The 16890-nt window shown below is 44.7% G+C and overlaps 1 protein-coding gene across 2 annotated transcripts in view; it reads left to right on the top strand.

The window, feature by feature from the left end:
• CADM4 (cell adhesion molecule 4) overlaps positions 1-16890 on the top strand; it is a 905868-nt gene that overhangs the window by 721749 nt on the left and 167229 nt on the right. For both annotated transcript variants that reach the window (XM_069201342.1, XM_069201341.1), the window contains exon 5: positions 14041-14202. In XM_069201342.1, coding sequence (XP_069057443.1) covers positions 14041-14202 — 162 coding nt within the window. The remainder of the gene's footprint in view (positions 1-14040; positions 14203-16890) is intronic.

The raw sequence follows: 16890 nt of genomic DNA, 5'->3' as shown, positions 1-16890 counted from the left end.
TCTACGAGTTTGTGTTTCACTGGTTTGGCTGCAGCTTATCCATCAAATAATGCGTTTGTTGAAAGAAGAAGATCATGAGACAGAATATCCTTGATAAATTCACCCCTTTCTTCTGCTACATCCATCTCTCCATGTGCTTGCAAAAGTTGTTTTTTTGGAACTTGTTTTGTAGTGGCTGTTTGACAAAACTCTTACTATGGCAATTAAAGCGTGGAAGTTTAGCTTTAGTGATTATGTCAAACAGCTTTTCCTCTTTCAATACAAATCTATCCTGCTTCAGTTCTGCGTCTAGTTTCGATCCATTTTCCAGGACATCTAGTAGACGTGCCTTTCTACCGTTACCCGCATATTGTTTGGTCACGAAGTTCTGTAATTGCAAAGCCTCAGTCATTTCAAAGGGACTTCCTTGCTGCTGCATGAAATGAAGAAGGCTGTCAACATGCTTATTAAAACGTTCCCCTTCTTTCCCATAAGTTTGTGGTGAGGAACAGTTTCAGTATGGACCATTAATTTTGAATTTGTCATCTCTCTGAAAACATTGCAAATAAAAAGGGCTTCATGGTAAATTAGATGCCATTCAGCAACATATTCACTTTCACGTGTCTGACCAACAATTCCCCGGAAGTTTTTCTGTCATCTCTGGATCGTCTGTTCCAGTTTCATATCTTGAGCCACAGCATTGAATCTTCCCTCTTTGTTTTTCACCACAAAGTGCCTTTGGATGCATTTTCTATAGAGGTATCTTTTTTCCACTTCTAGCTTCTTCACTCTTTCGAAATATCAGGACCCGTATCTCAGGTAGTTTATACAATTGAATTCAGAAAACACAGTAATCAATTACTCCAAAGTCTTCATGTGCAGCTCCCAAACACCTTCCTGATCAACATGTACCAAATGTTTCACTAGACCTATCATGTGCAAAACATTTCTCCAGTACTTGCAAAGTTCTGAATTTTCTTCACATTCTTTGACAAACTCTACAAACTTTTTTTTCAGGTTTTCTGATTTTTAACTGAGTGTATTGAACACTGCCTGCCTTTGCATTTTGTCTTTTGAATGAAGTGCACCCTGTGCCTTGTTCTCTTCTGAGATAAGATCTGCAAAACTCAATTTGTCATTCTTGTTCCAGAAAGCATTTGAACATAATTTTTCTATAGCCTCAGATATGATGAGCATGACTTCTAATGGATGAACTTAACGGGTTCTGTATAATACTGACTAGACAGTTTTGCTTCCTGATGATTTCAGCCTCATTAAGTGCATCATCTATGCCACATATATTGAGATAACTTCCTGCACACCACAACACAACTTTTGTCATGTGGAAAACGCCCATCATTGGATAAAGATCATCATATTCAACTGGATACATGCTGAGGACACAGGCTGGAAGAGATGACATCCATGAAGTGGATTTGCTCCTGACAGGCACACCATATCTGGAGTACCACACCTTCACAGATGAGATGTCCACACCACAAAGAGATCCCCTCATATCACATGGAACATATCCGAAGCATCACTAGACAGTCACATACATGTTATGGACACAGGCTGGAAGAGAATGATGACATTCAGGGAGTGGGCCTGCTCCTGACAGGCACACCATATCTGGAGTACCACAACTTCACAAATGAGATGTCCACGCCACACACCACATAGAGATCCCCTCATATCACATGGAACATATCTGAAGCATCACTGGGATATCAGCATCACTAAATGGTCAAATACATGCTGAGGACACAGTAAATACAGGTAGACCAAGGCACACAAAGAGGTAAGAGTTCAACAATGTTTCTGGGACGAAAGTAGAGCCCAAGTATTGCGAATCCAAAGGCGAAGAGTAAAGCGATGATTCCGGGTTGGTGTTTTGGTAGAGTCTTTATTCACAGGTGTAGGTTTGTGTCGTCTTACAGGAAACAGCCAACACGTGTTTCGTCACACAAGTGACTTTATCAAGGCTGTAAAGAAGTAATAAAAACATACCAATATGTACAGTTGGCCTGAAGATATAAAATTATTGAATGTTAACAATGTTACGGTGAACCCGTAATCCGCTTCGAAAAGATGCATGTGCGATTACATGCAAGTGAGTGGGGAGTCATGCAGCATGGGAAAATAGATGTTGTCGTGTGGATCCAAACACAAGTGCGAGTTACAGCAGAGACTGTGTCCAGTGAGTTGGGTGTAAAAAGTGTCTGTTTTGGATACCTAGGAATATAGTTAACATATCGTGAAGTGAACCCGAATACTAGTGAAATAGGTGCCAAGGAGGTAAAGTTACAATAGTGATTAATAGCGCCAGGTGAGTAGGTTTACAAGAGGCAAAACTCAGAGAAAGTAGCAAGATGAATAGGTGGTTAGGTGCCGGAAAGGAATTCAGTTTAGAGAGAAAGAGACGTGCTAAGGGGTAATGGAGCTAGTGCAAAGGTAAGTTATGGTAAAAACATACCTGGGCCCGTCTGGCCAGGGGCAGAAGAAAACAGTAAGTCCAGTAAGTAAAGAAGAGACGGTAGTCAGTCCTGAGTAGGGCTGCCACGGGTGTTCGATGATTCCAGTGGTCAAGTAGAGGGTAATATAAGAGCCCTGATAAGCCCAAATATGTGACCCTAGTTGTAGGGGTTAGGACCTCCAAGAAAGGACTACGTACACAGAGAATCCAATGTGAGGTGTGAAACAAGGGGAGGAATCAAACCCCGAAAGTGCCCGATTATTGGCAGTGCGCATGGGACCGTCAATGCATAGGTTGCGAGGTAGCATTACAGATGAACTGAAAAAAATTGTCCGGAGCCAGTCAATGGCATTAAGTATCAGCGTGTCCGTAGATTTTAACGTAAAATCGGGCAGAATCAACACATTTATAGTGGAGCATGCCTACGCTACAGGAAAGTGAGTAAACCACCTCGAGCAGCAAGAGAAAGACGCTTACTTGTTTGTACATGGAAGCACTCGAGGACCGTGTTAGAGCGAAAACGAAGTGTCAATTTAAATATCAATGCTGAGGACACAGGCTGGAAGAGAAGACATTCAGGGAATGGACCTGCTCCTGACAGCCACACTATATCGGGAGTACCACACCTTCATCAATGGCATATCCACACTAAATACCACACACAGCACTCTTCCGTTCACACCAGTGCACACCACATACACTCATGTGCTAGTGTTAGAATGGTCGCAAGCAGCCTTTGTGCTTGGAAGGTGAGGGCACATATTGTAGGTTAGTATTTCCTCCTTAGGCACATGTTCTACCAGCTTGGACAAGCCCATGCTAAACTGGGGTACATCCAAAGGGCACCGTCATCCATACTTGAGGGTACCTTGCGCCCCTTTGTCAGCATAGGGGAAGGTTAGCAGGTGCTGCCAATCGGATAATAACTCAGGAGCACGGACCTTGTTACCCGTAACCATGAGAGAGTTTACAGCTTTGCCGCCCCACGTGAACAATAATTTCCAGTTCCTGTGTGTAGTGCGTGAAAATGTTGGTGAGTGTTGAGCATGCTTGCTTGACGAATGGTGCTCTCTTAGAGGTCACAATGCATGTGTAAATGGGGGTTGCTTATATCAGGGTTTATGGCATCTTGTTTCCCTGTCCTAGGAGAAGCCCCTAGGGTGGCACCCTAAAGACCCAATACATGTGTCACCATCATGTTAATGATATGCTGCAAACCATATTTAGACTAGGGACCTTCCCTAGAGCAGCACTGCCCTGGTTTAAATCAGTTAGCATAGATTTGTAGCCTAGTGCCAGATCAGTCCAGCAGCAGCTCAGCCACACTTGAGATACCTGGCCTTCCACTGAAAAATAGACCCAACCTAACCAGTCCCCTTCATGGTAGGAGGCTCAGAAACATGCCTGGAAGGATGCTCCCTCCCTATTTTGCTTGGCTCTTCATTTATCTTCTATCCCAACATAGAATGTGAAATGACTTTCTCTTGAGCCACAACTTTGTGCTTGTCTTAAATTGAGACTGAAACTCTGGACCAAAATCTGCGAGAAGAACAGGTTATGGGGAGTCGGTGTTGGTGATCCCCCCACCAAAACTGGAAAGAAGCCTAATTCTAGAAGAGTAGTTCCTATTAGGAAGAAGAGGAGCTTTACCACCCAGTTGAGAGGAGCATTCCTTGACATCAGGACTAGGCCAAGGTTTGCCTTACAGAAACTGGCTTGCAGAACAATTCTAGCAGAGTCTGTCCAGGAGTCATGAGTACCTGGACCATATCCGAAGCATCTCTTGGACATCAGCATCACAAGTTGGTCAGGTACATGCTGAAGACACCAAAGAAATAGATCTTCTAGTGTGCCTACGCTGCATCATTGGACTGCCCTTTTAACGCCTCCATAGCAAGAGCTAGTGAGCACTACAACCCACGTCCAAATGGTGGGCAGTAGCATAGCTTGAGCACTTTTTTGGTAACTCCCACTTGAATTTTTGTAGCTGTGTATGTTACCTTCTCAAAGCTGGAAAGGAGCTTTAGTGTTTCCTCAAATACCTTGTGTGTGGTCCATTGAGTGAAGCTTGTCACCTTTAGCACAGGACCATTGGAACAATTTGTATAACTTATTATAAATACTAAGCTGTCATGGTTTGAATGTCCATTTGGTCTCAATCCCTAAACGGAAGTGGGTGCCTTCTGCAGTCTTGTGGGTAGCACAGGACCAGTGGGTGCACGATCCACTAGAAAACATTGATTACAATCAGACATTACAAAGACCCCCTGAGATTCCTGACACTCATGAGGTGCCAATTGCAGAGTACCGGTCTTCCACCAGTACTTGCCAGTACCCTGAACTTGTGTAGGAAGAGCTTGGAGTCAGCACTGGTCCTCCGAATTGTGCCTGGTAACTCCTTCATCTGCACCAGCGCTTAGAAGCCCAGGTGCACAGGACATTCCAATATCACTGGGCTCTCTCTAGATTGCATTTCCAACCAGTAACACAACCCTGTCCCTGGTTCGGATACAATTCAGTGTTGGGTTACTTAGTTTTGGACATCGTCACAGCACTGGCTCCAGCACACTGAACTATCATCCTTGAACACTGATTTTCCGCAGAAACCAGTACAAATGTGAACTGGATCAGAGAAGGTGCTTTCTTAACACCTTCAGAGACCTGGCAGTGATGCAACAGGTATTAATTACAGAGTTAAATGAGGATTCTGATATCTAGTCTGATCTGTAGATCACACGTTCAGTTCCTGGCATTGCCATCTGGGATTTCCAGCACTTACAAATGCCAAAATTGTGTTGCTATTTATTTCTTTCAGGATTTTTAACAATTGTATTGATATGTGGGCTATTACTGTGTTCTACCACATCTGAGGGCCAAACCTACAATGACTGCTTGGAGTAAGGCTGCACTGCTCACTGACACTACCGTTGATGAGCGAGGATCTAGAAAAGAGCCCTTGGCTATCCAGCATGGTTGAGGTAGTAGCTAAGGCCATGACAAATCAATGGGCAACCAAAGCACCCTGTGCCCACCACAGATACTGCCTACCAACCTCTGACTGGTGCAGGAACCACAGAAAAGGTCTCACACACTGGTCCCAACATGTCTCTTCCGAAGGCACCAACCACCTCAGTCACTTTATGTTAGTGAATCCCTTGACGCAGTCTACGGAGTTAGCGAAGTGTGGTACTTTAAGGTAGCGGGCACCAGACACCGTGCTATCACATAATGCATGCGGTGACCCAGATCGCCAGTTGGCACTCACAGTTGTAGCTGGTAAGGTGCAAGCAATGTCTGTGGACACATCAGGGAAATCAGCTGTAACCTGCGACCCACCAGACCACAAAACAGGCCCACAAACTGCCACAAAACCGTCCCACACACTGGCCTGTCCTCCCAGCCCTTCCGGCACTGCCAGGTGACACTATCGTCCAATCCGATCCAGGCTGTGTTCATGCGCGGCCTTGCAGAATGCGTGTGGTTCTGCAATATTTATTTTTATTCCCTAAACGAAGATACAATTAATTGCGCAACCACGAAATAAACAGGAAGGCTGCTTTTAAGAACTGACTGCAGGTTATGGCATTCCGTGATGCAAGAACGGAGGTCTGATGGCCGCGGCGGGCCACCGTCCTGCACCAGGTGGAGCCCACGTCCTAATGAATATATAGGAGCCGGGCACAGACAGAGGGGACAGGGTGTGCATCGATGCACCCACAGCTGGTGTTCCATCCTTTTCTGTCTCCGCCCAAGGCGGGCGCCCCGGGGGACCCAAACGGGCTAAAAACAGTTCTGAGAGCAGGAAAATGCAAGACCCACAGAATATGCACGCGCAAATGAACAGCATGGCATGCATGGGTGGATGAAGATGGCGCGCCTGTGCCCACTACCTCTTCTGGTTCTCAATCAAGGACTCGCAAACGTTCAGAATTATTAAAAAATGGATAGGGTGTGTACCTGAGGCATGGTTTCTATTGGTGGAGCAGGTGCAGTGTCACCGGGGCCCAGAGTCCTGTGCGGCCCACTGAACCCTGATAATTCTATTTTATCATTCAAGCATCGTCTTTGGGGGGAGGGGGTTAGGAGGAGCGACTTGGAGGGGTGGTGGGGGGGGGGGGGGGGGGTGAAAGTATGGGCTAGCCAGTTCACTCCTTGCACCAGGCCCCATGACACACTGCCGACGCGACGCCCCTGTACACCCCTAAACCTTTGCAGTTTTTATTTATTTATTTTTGTGTGAAAGTTGGCACAGACTTTACTGCATATTTCTACACAACTCCTCAGAAAAAGCATTCTTACCAACTCCAGCCTGGGGGGAATTCTGCGGCTAGATGTATTTATTCTCTTTACTCGCTTTCGACTCCGTCCCAGGGGGGAGACGATGCTCTGTTCATACTTACCCAGAATTAAAATATTACAAGGAATAGAGGAGTAAATGTGGAGTGCAGGGTGATATTTGCATGAGGAATGAGTTCACAGGATCCGTGGGCCGAGGCGAGGATGGGGGGGGGGGGGTCTGGCGGCCAGGGAGACTGTTCCTTCCGGTGGTTTTGTCTCTGGTAAGAGTCGAAGAGATCTGATGAACGAGTCGTGCGGAGCCAGGCGGCTGCACAGAGAGTGCATCAAGGCGCTAGTCCACCCCAGGAGCGTATGTTATATTTATCCGAGGCACTTCACATCCAGCCAGGCAACCGAGTCTTTGCTAATAAAACCGAAGAAGAAACGCGGTGCATTTCCAGAGGAGACCGGCAGAAGCTTAACTTCCCGTGCAGGCAGGGGCGTAGCTCCGTCAGTAAGATTGGGGGGTTATGGGGTGACCTGCCGATTTTCCGACTATCAGGCTGGCATAAAATGTTTAAATACATTATGCAAGAAGCAGGGCACACGACAGGGGCCTAAGGGGCAGCGGACAGGCAGAGGAATGAGGTTTGGTAGGAGCAGGAAAATATTCTGTAAAATAACCAGTATTTTTGAGCACTTTCAAAGAGTGTGTGCGCGATTTTTGTCTGCGTGTTTGTAAAAATTCCTGCTGAAATCTGACTGACTTTTCACAATACCCGAACGAAAGCCCCTGTCCCCAACTAATTTTAAAAACAACTACATTTATTAGGGGGGTGTAACACCCCAAACCCCCCCCTGAAGCTGCGCCCCTCCGTATAGGATCGGTTGCAGAAAAAACAACTTGAGCAAGGGAGGACAGAACACAAGTGTGGGCTGCTACGCCTGTGCGTGTGGCAAAACTGGAGGTGGCCACTGAAAACCCACATCTCCTTTACCTGCGGGGGGCTTCAGGGTACAAAGAGGCAGAACAGCATTACCTCCCAAAGGACAGGGGCATCTTTCAGGGGAGGTTTGGGGTGTTACGCACCCCTAATAAATGTATTCTCTAGTAAATAGGTGGGTGCAGGTGCTTTCAGTCGGGTATGATGAGATGTTTGGTGGGTTTCGCCTAGGAGTTTTACCTGCACGCACAAACTAAAACACACACACGTACCCCCCTCTGTTTTGAAGTTCTTAAAAATGTCAGTTATTCTACTAAATATTTTCTTTTAAACGCCCTCACTATCCTTACTGTTGTCCCTTTCCACCCCCCCCTTACGCCCCTCATGCCCTGCGTCACAGATAACGTATTTTACCATGATACGCCGGTGTGATTGTCAACATATCTGAAGCTCACACCCACCCAGCCTTACTGGCCAAGCTACTCCCCTGCCAGTGGAAGGGTTGTTCAACAGCGCAACGCAAGACTCTACGTCAGAAGCCACATAAAACACTGACGTAGCCACACCACACGCAAATCCACAGGCATTTGTCCAGAACTCAGACTGCATAGGGCTTGTTCTTTCTTGACTCTCAACACCCACGCGTGGACATGATGCACTGAACAGACCAAAGTGACCTCAGGGTACACAACAGAGTTCCCTGTCAACACCTCAAACCAACACAGCATCAAATACAACTTACACACACACTCTGAGCCCCTGACATAACTTGTTAAGACTGTCCTCTAGAGACCTTTCAGCAACAGTGCTCCTTATAGCAAGGGCTTAATTTGTAAAAAAAAAAAAAAAAAAAAAAAAAAAAACAGAAAAAAAGTACGTGTGCCACTGTCCGGAGGCCACAGCAGCTTGTGCCACCCGTTGCCCCTGCCAACGCTGCCAGTGACAGTACCAACACAACTAGTAACAACCACACTCCTACAAGTGTCCCAATTCAGACTATTCCAGGCTCCCAAAGCTATAAGAATGGTTTGGGCATCAGATGTTAGTCATTTTAATGTATATTTAATTAATAAACAACTGTTGTACTCATCTCAAAACTAGGCAAAGAATGCCACCATGTGGCAGACTATCATAAGTGCCAGTGCTCAAAATTTAGTGTTGGTGCCCAGCACCGGAAATCCCAGACTTAAATTATGGTCTGCTTATTGCATGCAGAATGCCATCTGGAACATCTGGATACCTTGAACCAAGCAATATGGGATCTGGTGGGACACCATTGTAACAGGCAACATAAGTGCCTGCTACCTCCTGGAAGCCCTGAATCCCTCCTCCTGGCCGTCAGGAAGCCCATGAGACTTTGTATCTTGTAGTAGTAGCCGAAGCTTTGGTCTTGTATATTGTAGAACCCTTGGACACACTGTATCCTGATGTGTGGTTTACTGGAACCCTTCTGGTCCCTTCTTTGACACAGCATGGACCTCCAGAAGCCTCTGTGCCCTTTGTAACACTGACACTTTGTATCCTATCCTGTTAGCATCTGGGAGCCCAGCAGTACCACAAATCCAACTCTTTCAGCAATTCCAACCCTTGGTCACTTTGTATTTTACAGTACGGTCATCGGGCAATCCATCAGCCCCTTGTATCCCACAGCATTGGCATCTAGAAATCCCTGGACACTGTGCCTCCTGCAGTATGGGCCTCTGGACCTCTGCACTTGGGTTCACACTTCTAGGGACCCTGTACAGTATTGGTACATATCAGCTTCTCTCTGAGGCTTCCAGAAACTATGTCGTGGATTTAAAACTATGTCATGATCACCAGAAGCAAGGACTGTGGTTGCTGAGAGATAACTTGGTATTCAATGCACAAACCTAACACACGCATTTTCAACTCAGAAGGAGTATTTTTGTCTGCCTATCAAGAATCTCACAGGTGATTCAAGCGCCCACATATAAGTACAGTTCTAAATGTCTCAAAGGCAGAGGAGCTCAGAGTAGTAGGTCCTGTGAGGACATTTCTGTAAATCTTTCATAAGAAATGCCTGACACTTTGAGCCGAGGCAGCTGCAGAATTCTGTTTCTGGAGTTCACTTTCTATCATTAGTAACAAGCAATCTGTCTGCTTCAGGAGACCAACCTGACCTCTTCCTCGCTTGAGCTCTTATTATAGAGCCCTGGCGGGGAGGTGGAGAAGTGTGAAAAAGGAAAGTCTGCATTTGTCTGCACTGAGCAGGTAAAGAATGCAAGAGGGAAAATCTAATTTATTCCTATTGTGCAGGGCACAAGTGAAATGGACAGAGAAGGATACTTTCTTATAGAGAAGGACAAGGGGGGGTAGAGAGTGTCTGCGTTACTCCCATTGAGAAGGCACTGCAGGATCCGTGGCATGAACGCACCCAACACTGACCTGATGTGCCGGAAAACAAGTCCTCTCCGCCTGCCGGGCTGGGCCTACGACTGCATCCAGTGAGACAGTGCTTGCCTTGGCCTGACGAGCTGGTCTGTCCCTCAATCCCTATGGATGGAGAACACTGCAATAAAGTGCTCTTTGATAGTGACCTATTACTTGCTCCCAGGCAAATGCGATCCCCAAAATAGCATTGTACCTCCTGCAGCTTCTAAAGTTGCTTCCTTCAGGTGGTGATCCACTGATATCATAAACGTGCCCTAATTCTGACTGTGGCTATGCCTCGCTTGGATTACTGCAACAGCCTAAACACAGGTGTTATCACGGAGTCGCAAGTGGCAGTGAAAAGTTGCACCTTACCCTTGACGAATGTGTGACTGCAGGGAGGTGCTCCCATGGGACTCCATTTTAAGAAAATCGAGTAAAGAAACTCAGAAATTCCGTGTATATTTACTGGTAGGGGACCATTGAGTCCAGCATATCCCAATTCCATAAAACTAGGAATACAGGTATGGAGTATAGTGGAAGGGATCCAAAGTCTTGAAGAAGGCCCCAACCCCTATGGGCAATACTGAATGGCCAAAACATGTCAACAGCAGAGCAGATGATAGGGCTGAATGGCCAGTAATTTCCCAACATCACCACCATGATACAATTTTTAATCTTATCCCGGGGGCCTATGAATAACATTAGCTCTGGACACACATGAGATAGTTTTAATTGGCCTATGTGTTCTGCAGAGTAGATCACTAGGTTTATGTTTTGTATTTTCTTTACCCCTCCCGTTTGCTCCGTCCTGAACGTTGGCTATCGCAGGGATGTTGTTGCAAGTCTGATGATGAAGCATGCCAAGACTAGTGGGGGAGGGCAGTTTTAAGAACCTAGCACTGTTTCTCCCTTAGGCGGTACTCTTGTATTTTTAGGAGCATCTGCCTTTCCTCCTTATCCTATTTAGTGTGTGTTTGGCTTGTCCACACAGGTGTCCCCATCATCTCTCTCTCAAATCCTCAAGAAGCACAAAAAAAACACTGCTCACCTGTTGCTTAGTTTGATAAGGCATGGCCGCATCACACAACCGCCACGAAACACCTCCACTGACTCCCACTGAAAGAAATAGCAGCTTTTAAAACGTGTTGGCTCTCATCCAAGACGCTTCATGACTGTTCACCAAAACAAACTTACTTGGTAATAAGTGGTCAATTTGAGCCAGTGATTTGTGGTACTGGGCACCGGCACTTAATTGTGAACACTAGCACTTATGGTAGTCTGCCACATGGTGGCACCGTTGGTATAATTTAGAGGTGAGCACCACAACAGTTGTTTATTAATTAAATATGCATACAAATGACTAATACCTACCACCCAAGCCATTCTTATATCTGTGGGGGCCTGGAATTGTCTGAACTTCCACACTTGAAGGTGTGTGACAGTAGTTGTATTGGTGATGTCATTGGCAGGGGCAGCGGGTGCTGGAGTGACCGCCTAACGACAGCCCTGGAACTTTTTTTTAATGCAAATTAAGCACTGAAGAAGCCTCAGCTCTGCCTGCACTTTCCTTTCCCTACCAGATCTAGTAGATGGAAGAGATCTGATAAAAGTTTATCTTTTCATGTTCAGGGCCCCTTCCTGTTGAATTCCCACTGCTACGTTTGGGAGTGGAAACCGACTACAAATTCTTCAAGATCCAGTTGGCTAAGTCAGTCTTCCTCAAGAACTTTCCCCTCAGTTGGATCCCGAAGTCCTGCCTCATTTGATGTCAAAGATCAATTTAGACTTATTTCCTGCTGGACTCCTGCTGTGATGTGGTCACGGTTATCGCACTAACAATATGAGTAGCGCTGGAGGATTTTCATTGAACATAAGTAGCTCTGATTACGGAAACAGTTGGAGGCCCCTGGTCAAGCGTAAGCAGTGACACAAAAATAATATTTAGGTGAAAAACACAAAAAACATGAACCTAGAAGAAATGTTAGAACTTACAACAAATTCTCCATCTTGAAATAATCAGTTCCCTCCACCCCGCCTTCCTCGTGTTGTTGAAACATGAATGTGGTGCCCTGTGGGTACGTATTTGCATAGTGCCCGCGCATGTGCGATGAACATTGGTTCAGTGTTATGTATGTTATGTTGATTTGTATAGCGCACTAATCACCCGAGAGGGTATCCAGCCTCTTAGTGAGTATTCGAAGCGAAAAAATGAGACACTCCAGGTAGCGCTGCAGGGCTACGTAATTTGTGTCTGTTGTGGTGCCTGAATTATCACCTCGAGCACAAGTTTACAAAATAAAAACTAAAATACTGGCGAGTGACCCTTGGGCAAGTCACAGCCATGGAGTGAATACACACAGGCCAGGCAGGACTTAGAAACTCTTTATTGGAGGCCGCAGCTGCCATTTTCCAGATGCATTAATCACTTTAAAATTAATGTCGGAGTGGCTAGTGTCAGAATCTGTGTGTTTTTTTTTTTTTTTTTAATTGTCATAAAGCTCCCGATATTTTGGGGAATTCGCAGTTTACTCTTGGAATTTTCTTTTTTTTTTTTTTAATTAATTAGATTAGCTGTAATAATGTCATTAAATACTTTGAGGGGGAAGGAGACAGTGATATTCTTCGCCCTTTGACCTTATCCTTGCACTCATTTCGGTTTCAACCTCCCTGCTAGCACCTACGCCTTGGTTTTGTTTCCCATGTTTTTGTTTTCCTGCGTTAGTGACCCTTAGATTTTTGAATCCCCCGGTAACTGAGCCGAGAAATCACAGGAAACAGGCTCCCTCCCTCGGAGTGGGGATGGACGCCGGAGAGTCTATGCAAAGTAAAACCTTGTAGATTATCATTGGGACGCTGCGGGATTTTCTAGCAGAGACCTCAAACTCCCCTACTTCAATAACAAAGTTAATGTAAAACATTTATTTCCAGCAGTTACTGCTGTTGTAAGCTCAGTATAATTTAGTGCATCCAGCCTCACAAAATTTATTAATTTTTATTTCAAATCGTATTAAGGGATTTAGAGGAATATACAGGTACTCATGGGAAAATGTGCAGAACTTTTTAACACACCGTCCTAACTCATTAAGGTAACCCCCCGACCCTGACACCTGGATCCCCAGGTTACCTCTCTAATAGTAGTTTAATAATACATATACCTTGTTTCAACACATCGTTTCATTCCACATTTCTACTGTTTCTATCTGCGTAAAGTTCAGGTATCACTACTGCCCAAATAAACGGTACTCAAGTTACTACCCACAAGAGACTGGAAGGCTGTGTTGGCATTGGCAAGAATAACACAAGGTTTACCGCACACATTGGAATTTATCAGCCAACTGGTCATAAGGGCCGGTGTCTAAAGCTGTGTTTCATGGCAATGTTTGGACTCTCGTACATGGGCGTCAATTCACCAAAATGCCAGGGGTTGTGGAAGTGACATCACATGCCATTATTGTGGCTCACACATGCATGCCTACCCGTACACACACATTCACACTCAGATGAGCACACGCTCACCCGCATGCGTGCACACCACTTACATTTGAAAGCCTTTTTTACTTACCTTAGCTGCCAGATATGGTTCTATTCTAGGGGACTGTACTCTGTTTTTATTACACAAATAGTGAATGATGTTATATACTAATTGTGCAATGAACAATTTGCTTGAAAACCAGGAAAGTGGAGCCCCACCCAGCGTCCATTAGGATGAGCTGCCCCTGTGTTCTAGACACTGATTTTGCCACCTCTGAGACAGGGGTCGCAAAGGCAGTGCCAGGGGTCACAAGGGGCAAGCCTGGGGTCACAGATGGGACCCGTAAATTATGTCCATGCTCTCATATGCTTTTACTCCATTGAGTTATTACGTTTAACCTAGTAATCTGATGACCAGGTCACTGTGAAAATGTATTTTATGTCCCTGCCTCGTACGCTCTCACATCGCTTCTAAAATATCTTCCCGGTTCCTTGCAGGCATCAGCAGCAGGCAGGAGAACGGCAAAACTTTCAGCGTCACTAACACAGTCCGGTTTGCGGTTGAGCGAAAGGATAACAGCGCCATTGTGACCTGCGAGGCTACCCATCCTGCACTGCGCGGACAGAAGAAGCAGACGCAGTACGTCCTGGACGTGCAGTGTAAGTCTCGAGCAGATCCTGCTGTGTTCAGAAGGACCCTGAATATGCATTAATATTACCAAGAGTGATGTTTGTATGTTGCACTCACTGCAAACCTGTGTAGCTCTCTGTGTAAATATGTTAGAGGTTCCTATTGTGTGTTGTCCCAAATCTGGACCTCAAACACTTTACATATGTTGCAACAAGGGAGTTGGTATTTTCAGTTTCCTTTGTTTCCATGCCTTCCCTGATGCCCATTACTCCCAACTTGTTTGTTCCTGTTATTGGTTCAGATAAGTTTTTATTTTGTTTCTCCAAATCTTATTGTCTTTGTTCACATTTTTTCCCATCTTTCTTTTGAGAGTCACTGTTTTGTTTTTGTGTTTTATTTTTTTATTTTTGCATAATTAATTTTTTTATGTTGCTACATCTTCATTTCACCAAATCTGCCTTTCTTTCGTTCTTTATATGCTTGATTTGCCTGATGATTGTGTCAAGAGGGTGTGCTATCCAGTCTAGAGCACTCCTCTAAAAGACTTCAGAAAAATGAAATGCTGAGCCCACTGAAATTGTGAATCTATCTTCCAGGCCACACACTGTTTCTACTACTGATGCATTCATCAAGCTAGTTAGGATTCTGACTTACTACGTTATTTGATAACATTTCTCCAAAATTATTTTTTCTGTCTTTGAAAGTTCTTTCAGGGTAGCTATCTGGCTTTCTGTTTATTGCATTTTTTATCTTCCTTCATTTAAAAAACAAAAATATTTTATTTTTTCCTCTTTGCTTCTTTTTTCATACTCTACTTTTCATCACAATTTGTTGTTCACATCTTTCTGTTTCTCTCTTAGTTTCTTTCTTAATTCCTTTTCATATTTATCTTCATTATGTAGTTTACATCATCCTCGCTCACGCCATTTTTTTTTCTGTCTCTGGTGTTCTCTTTGATCCCACTGCTCTCTTTTTCTGTGTTTTTTCATTCCCTAATTTATCTGGCTCACTTAAATTTTTGACTTTTTTGACTTTTTTACTTTTAGACTTTTCCCCCTTTATAGATTCATTCTCTTCTATTTCCAACACCTGATCTTCTTTCTGTTTCTTCTTTCTCTCTGTTTTAATCTCCTCTTTCCAATAATCCCTGCAATTTTGTGACCCGTTCTGATTAATGTCATATATCTCCTCTCAAAGAGCCCTGTGCCACATCTGTACCAGCTCCTGTCTGCATGAATTCTGTGGAATAATTCCAATGTAACGCTCGGCGATTCTTCTAATTAAATTAACATTATGGGCTTAGATGATGTCTTAATTAGCAAGGCCTTTACCGGCACATTAGCAGCCTGAGAGAGCTCGACGCTGGCACCATGTCGCTTTGCTGAAGGCCCTTTTTGGGTTGTGACGCATGCCTACTTGTGTTTGATCTAGTTAAGGGCACTTAATGCAGCCCTTAAGTAGATCAAAACAAACACTGACAAAGCCAGTAAGGCAGAATGCCTGCTTTTAGTGAAAAGCGTATGTGTGCATTTTTTATTTTGGTACCCTTATGATTGTGTAAGGTAATTTTGCTGTTTGAGGGCAGCTTTTTTAGCTAGGTTTTGTAATTTTCATGGTTGGTCTAGAAGCTTGGTTTAGGGAAAATTGTGCTAGCGCGTTCCATAATTCTGTTGAGAACAGTGACTTTCATCGAAGATAAAAGCATTTCTGGTGAAAGATGCAGTGGTGGCATAAAGGACTAACACACCCACAGTAGAGTTGGGTATTTGACACTATGGTCAAAGGTTTAAATCCTCCTGGGTCCACTGAGCCTTTTATCCTCACAATGTTGATAAAATGAGTTGGGTAACAAGAATATTCTGTTATTCATCAATAGCTCCAGTAGACCCCTTGGAGAAACATTCTACAAATATTTGTTATATTACAAACTAAGGACCAAATTTAGTGTTTGGCAGATGGGATACTCTATCAAAACGTGGTGGATATTCCATCCGCCGTATTACAGGTGCTAAAGGTACGTGTAATACAGGGAACGGGCTACGTTTGGGATGAAGTGCCCCATCCGCCAAACCCAAAGTAAAGCCCTACTTGAAGTTTAAGGCCTTTCAGTTTTGTCAGCAACCAAACTTTGTGTCGATTTATTGGAGAATATGCACTTTATTTCTGAAAAGGGATCAGTAAATTAGTTCTTGTAACTTTTTTCACAAGCTCTAAATGGGCCGTTCCCGATGTGCTGCCTCTGACGTCACAGCTGGTGACTGCTCCGGTTTCTATATTTGCTTTCTCTTTAAAAGCTTGTATGATAAACAGAGTGACACGAGACAAGGAGTGAGCTGTCTTCAGGAGTTTGCCAATAAGTGGCACCTTCTTCTATAAGTAAATACCAGACCCCCTGGTGGCATAATTCAGGGTCCTCGTGTGCTGCGTGCACCCTATGACCCTCTTCCAGAAGTAAAGAGCAGGTGTATGCCTGGCGGTGAGGGTGGATGGAATGCGAATACCCAGGTCTTTCCTCATGTAGCCCACCACTGCAGTGCCTCATTTATAAAATTGTAAGTGCCAGGGCCCGAAATATGACTAGGGAGGACCCTGCTACTTGTGCCACTTCAGGTCCCTGCCAGGACTGCCAATTACCGGTGCCAACACACCTACTTCCCACTAAAATCCAACAAATGTTACAATTTGGACTGTACTAAGTGTCCCAAAGTTATAGGAAT

This window comes from Pleurodeles waltl, chromosome 7, assembly GCF_031143425.1.
Source record: "Pleurodeles waltl isolate 20211129_DDA chromosome 7, aPleWal1.hap1.20221129, whole genome shotgun sequence".
Lineage (NCBI taxonomy): Eukaryota > Metazoa > Chordata > Amphibia > Caudata > Salamandridae > Pleurodeles > Pleurodeles waltl.
The sequence above is the reverse complement of the archived record's forward strand: the minus strand, read 5'-3'. Positions and strand labels throughout refer to the sequence as shown.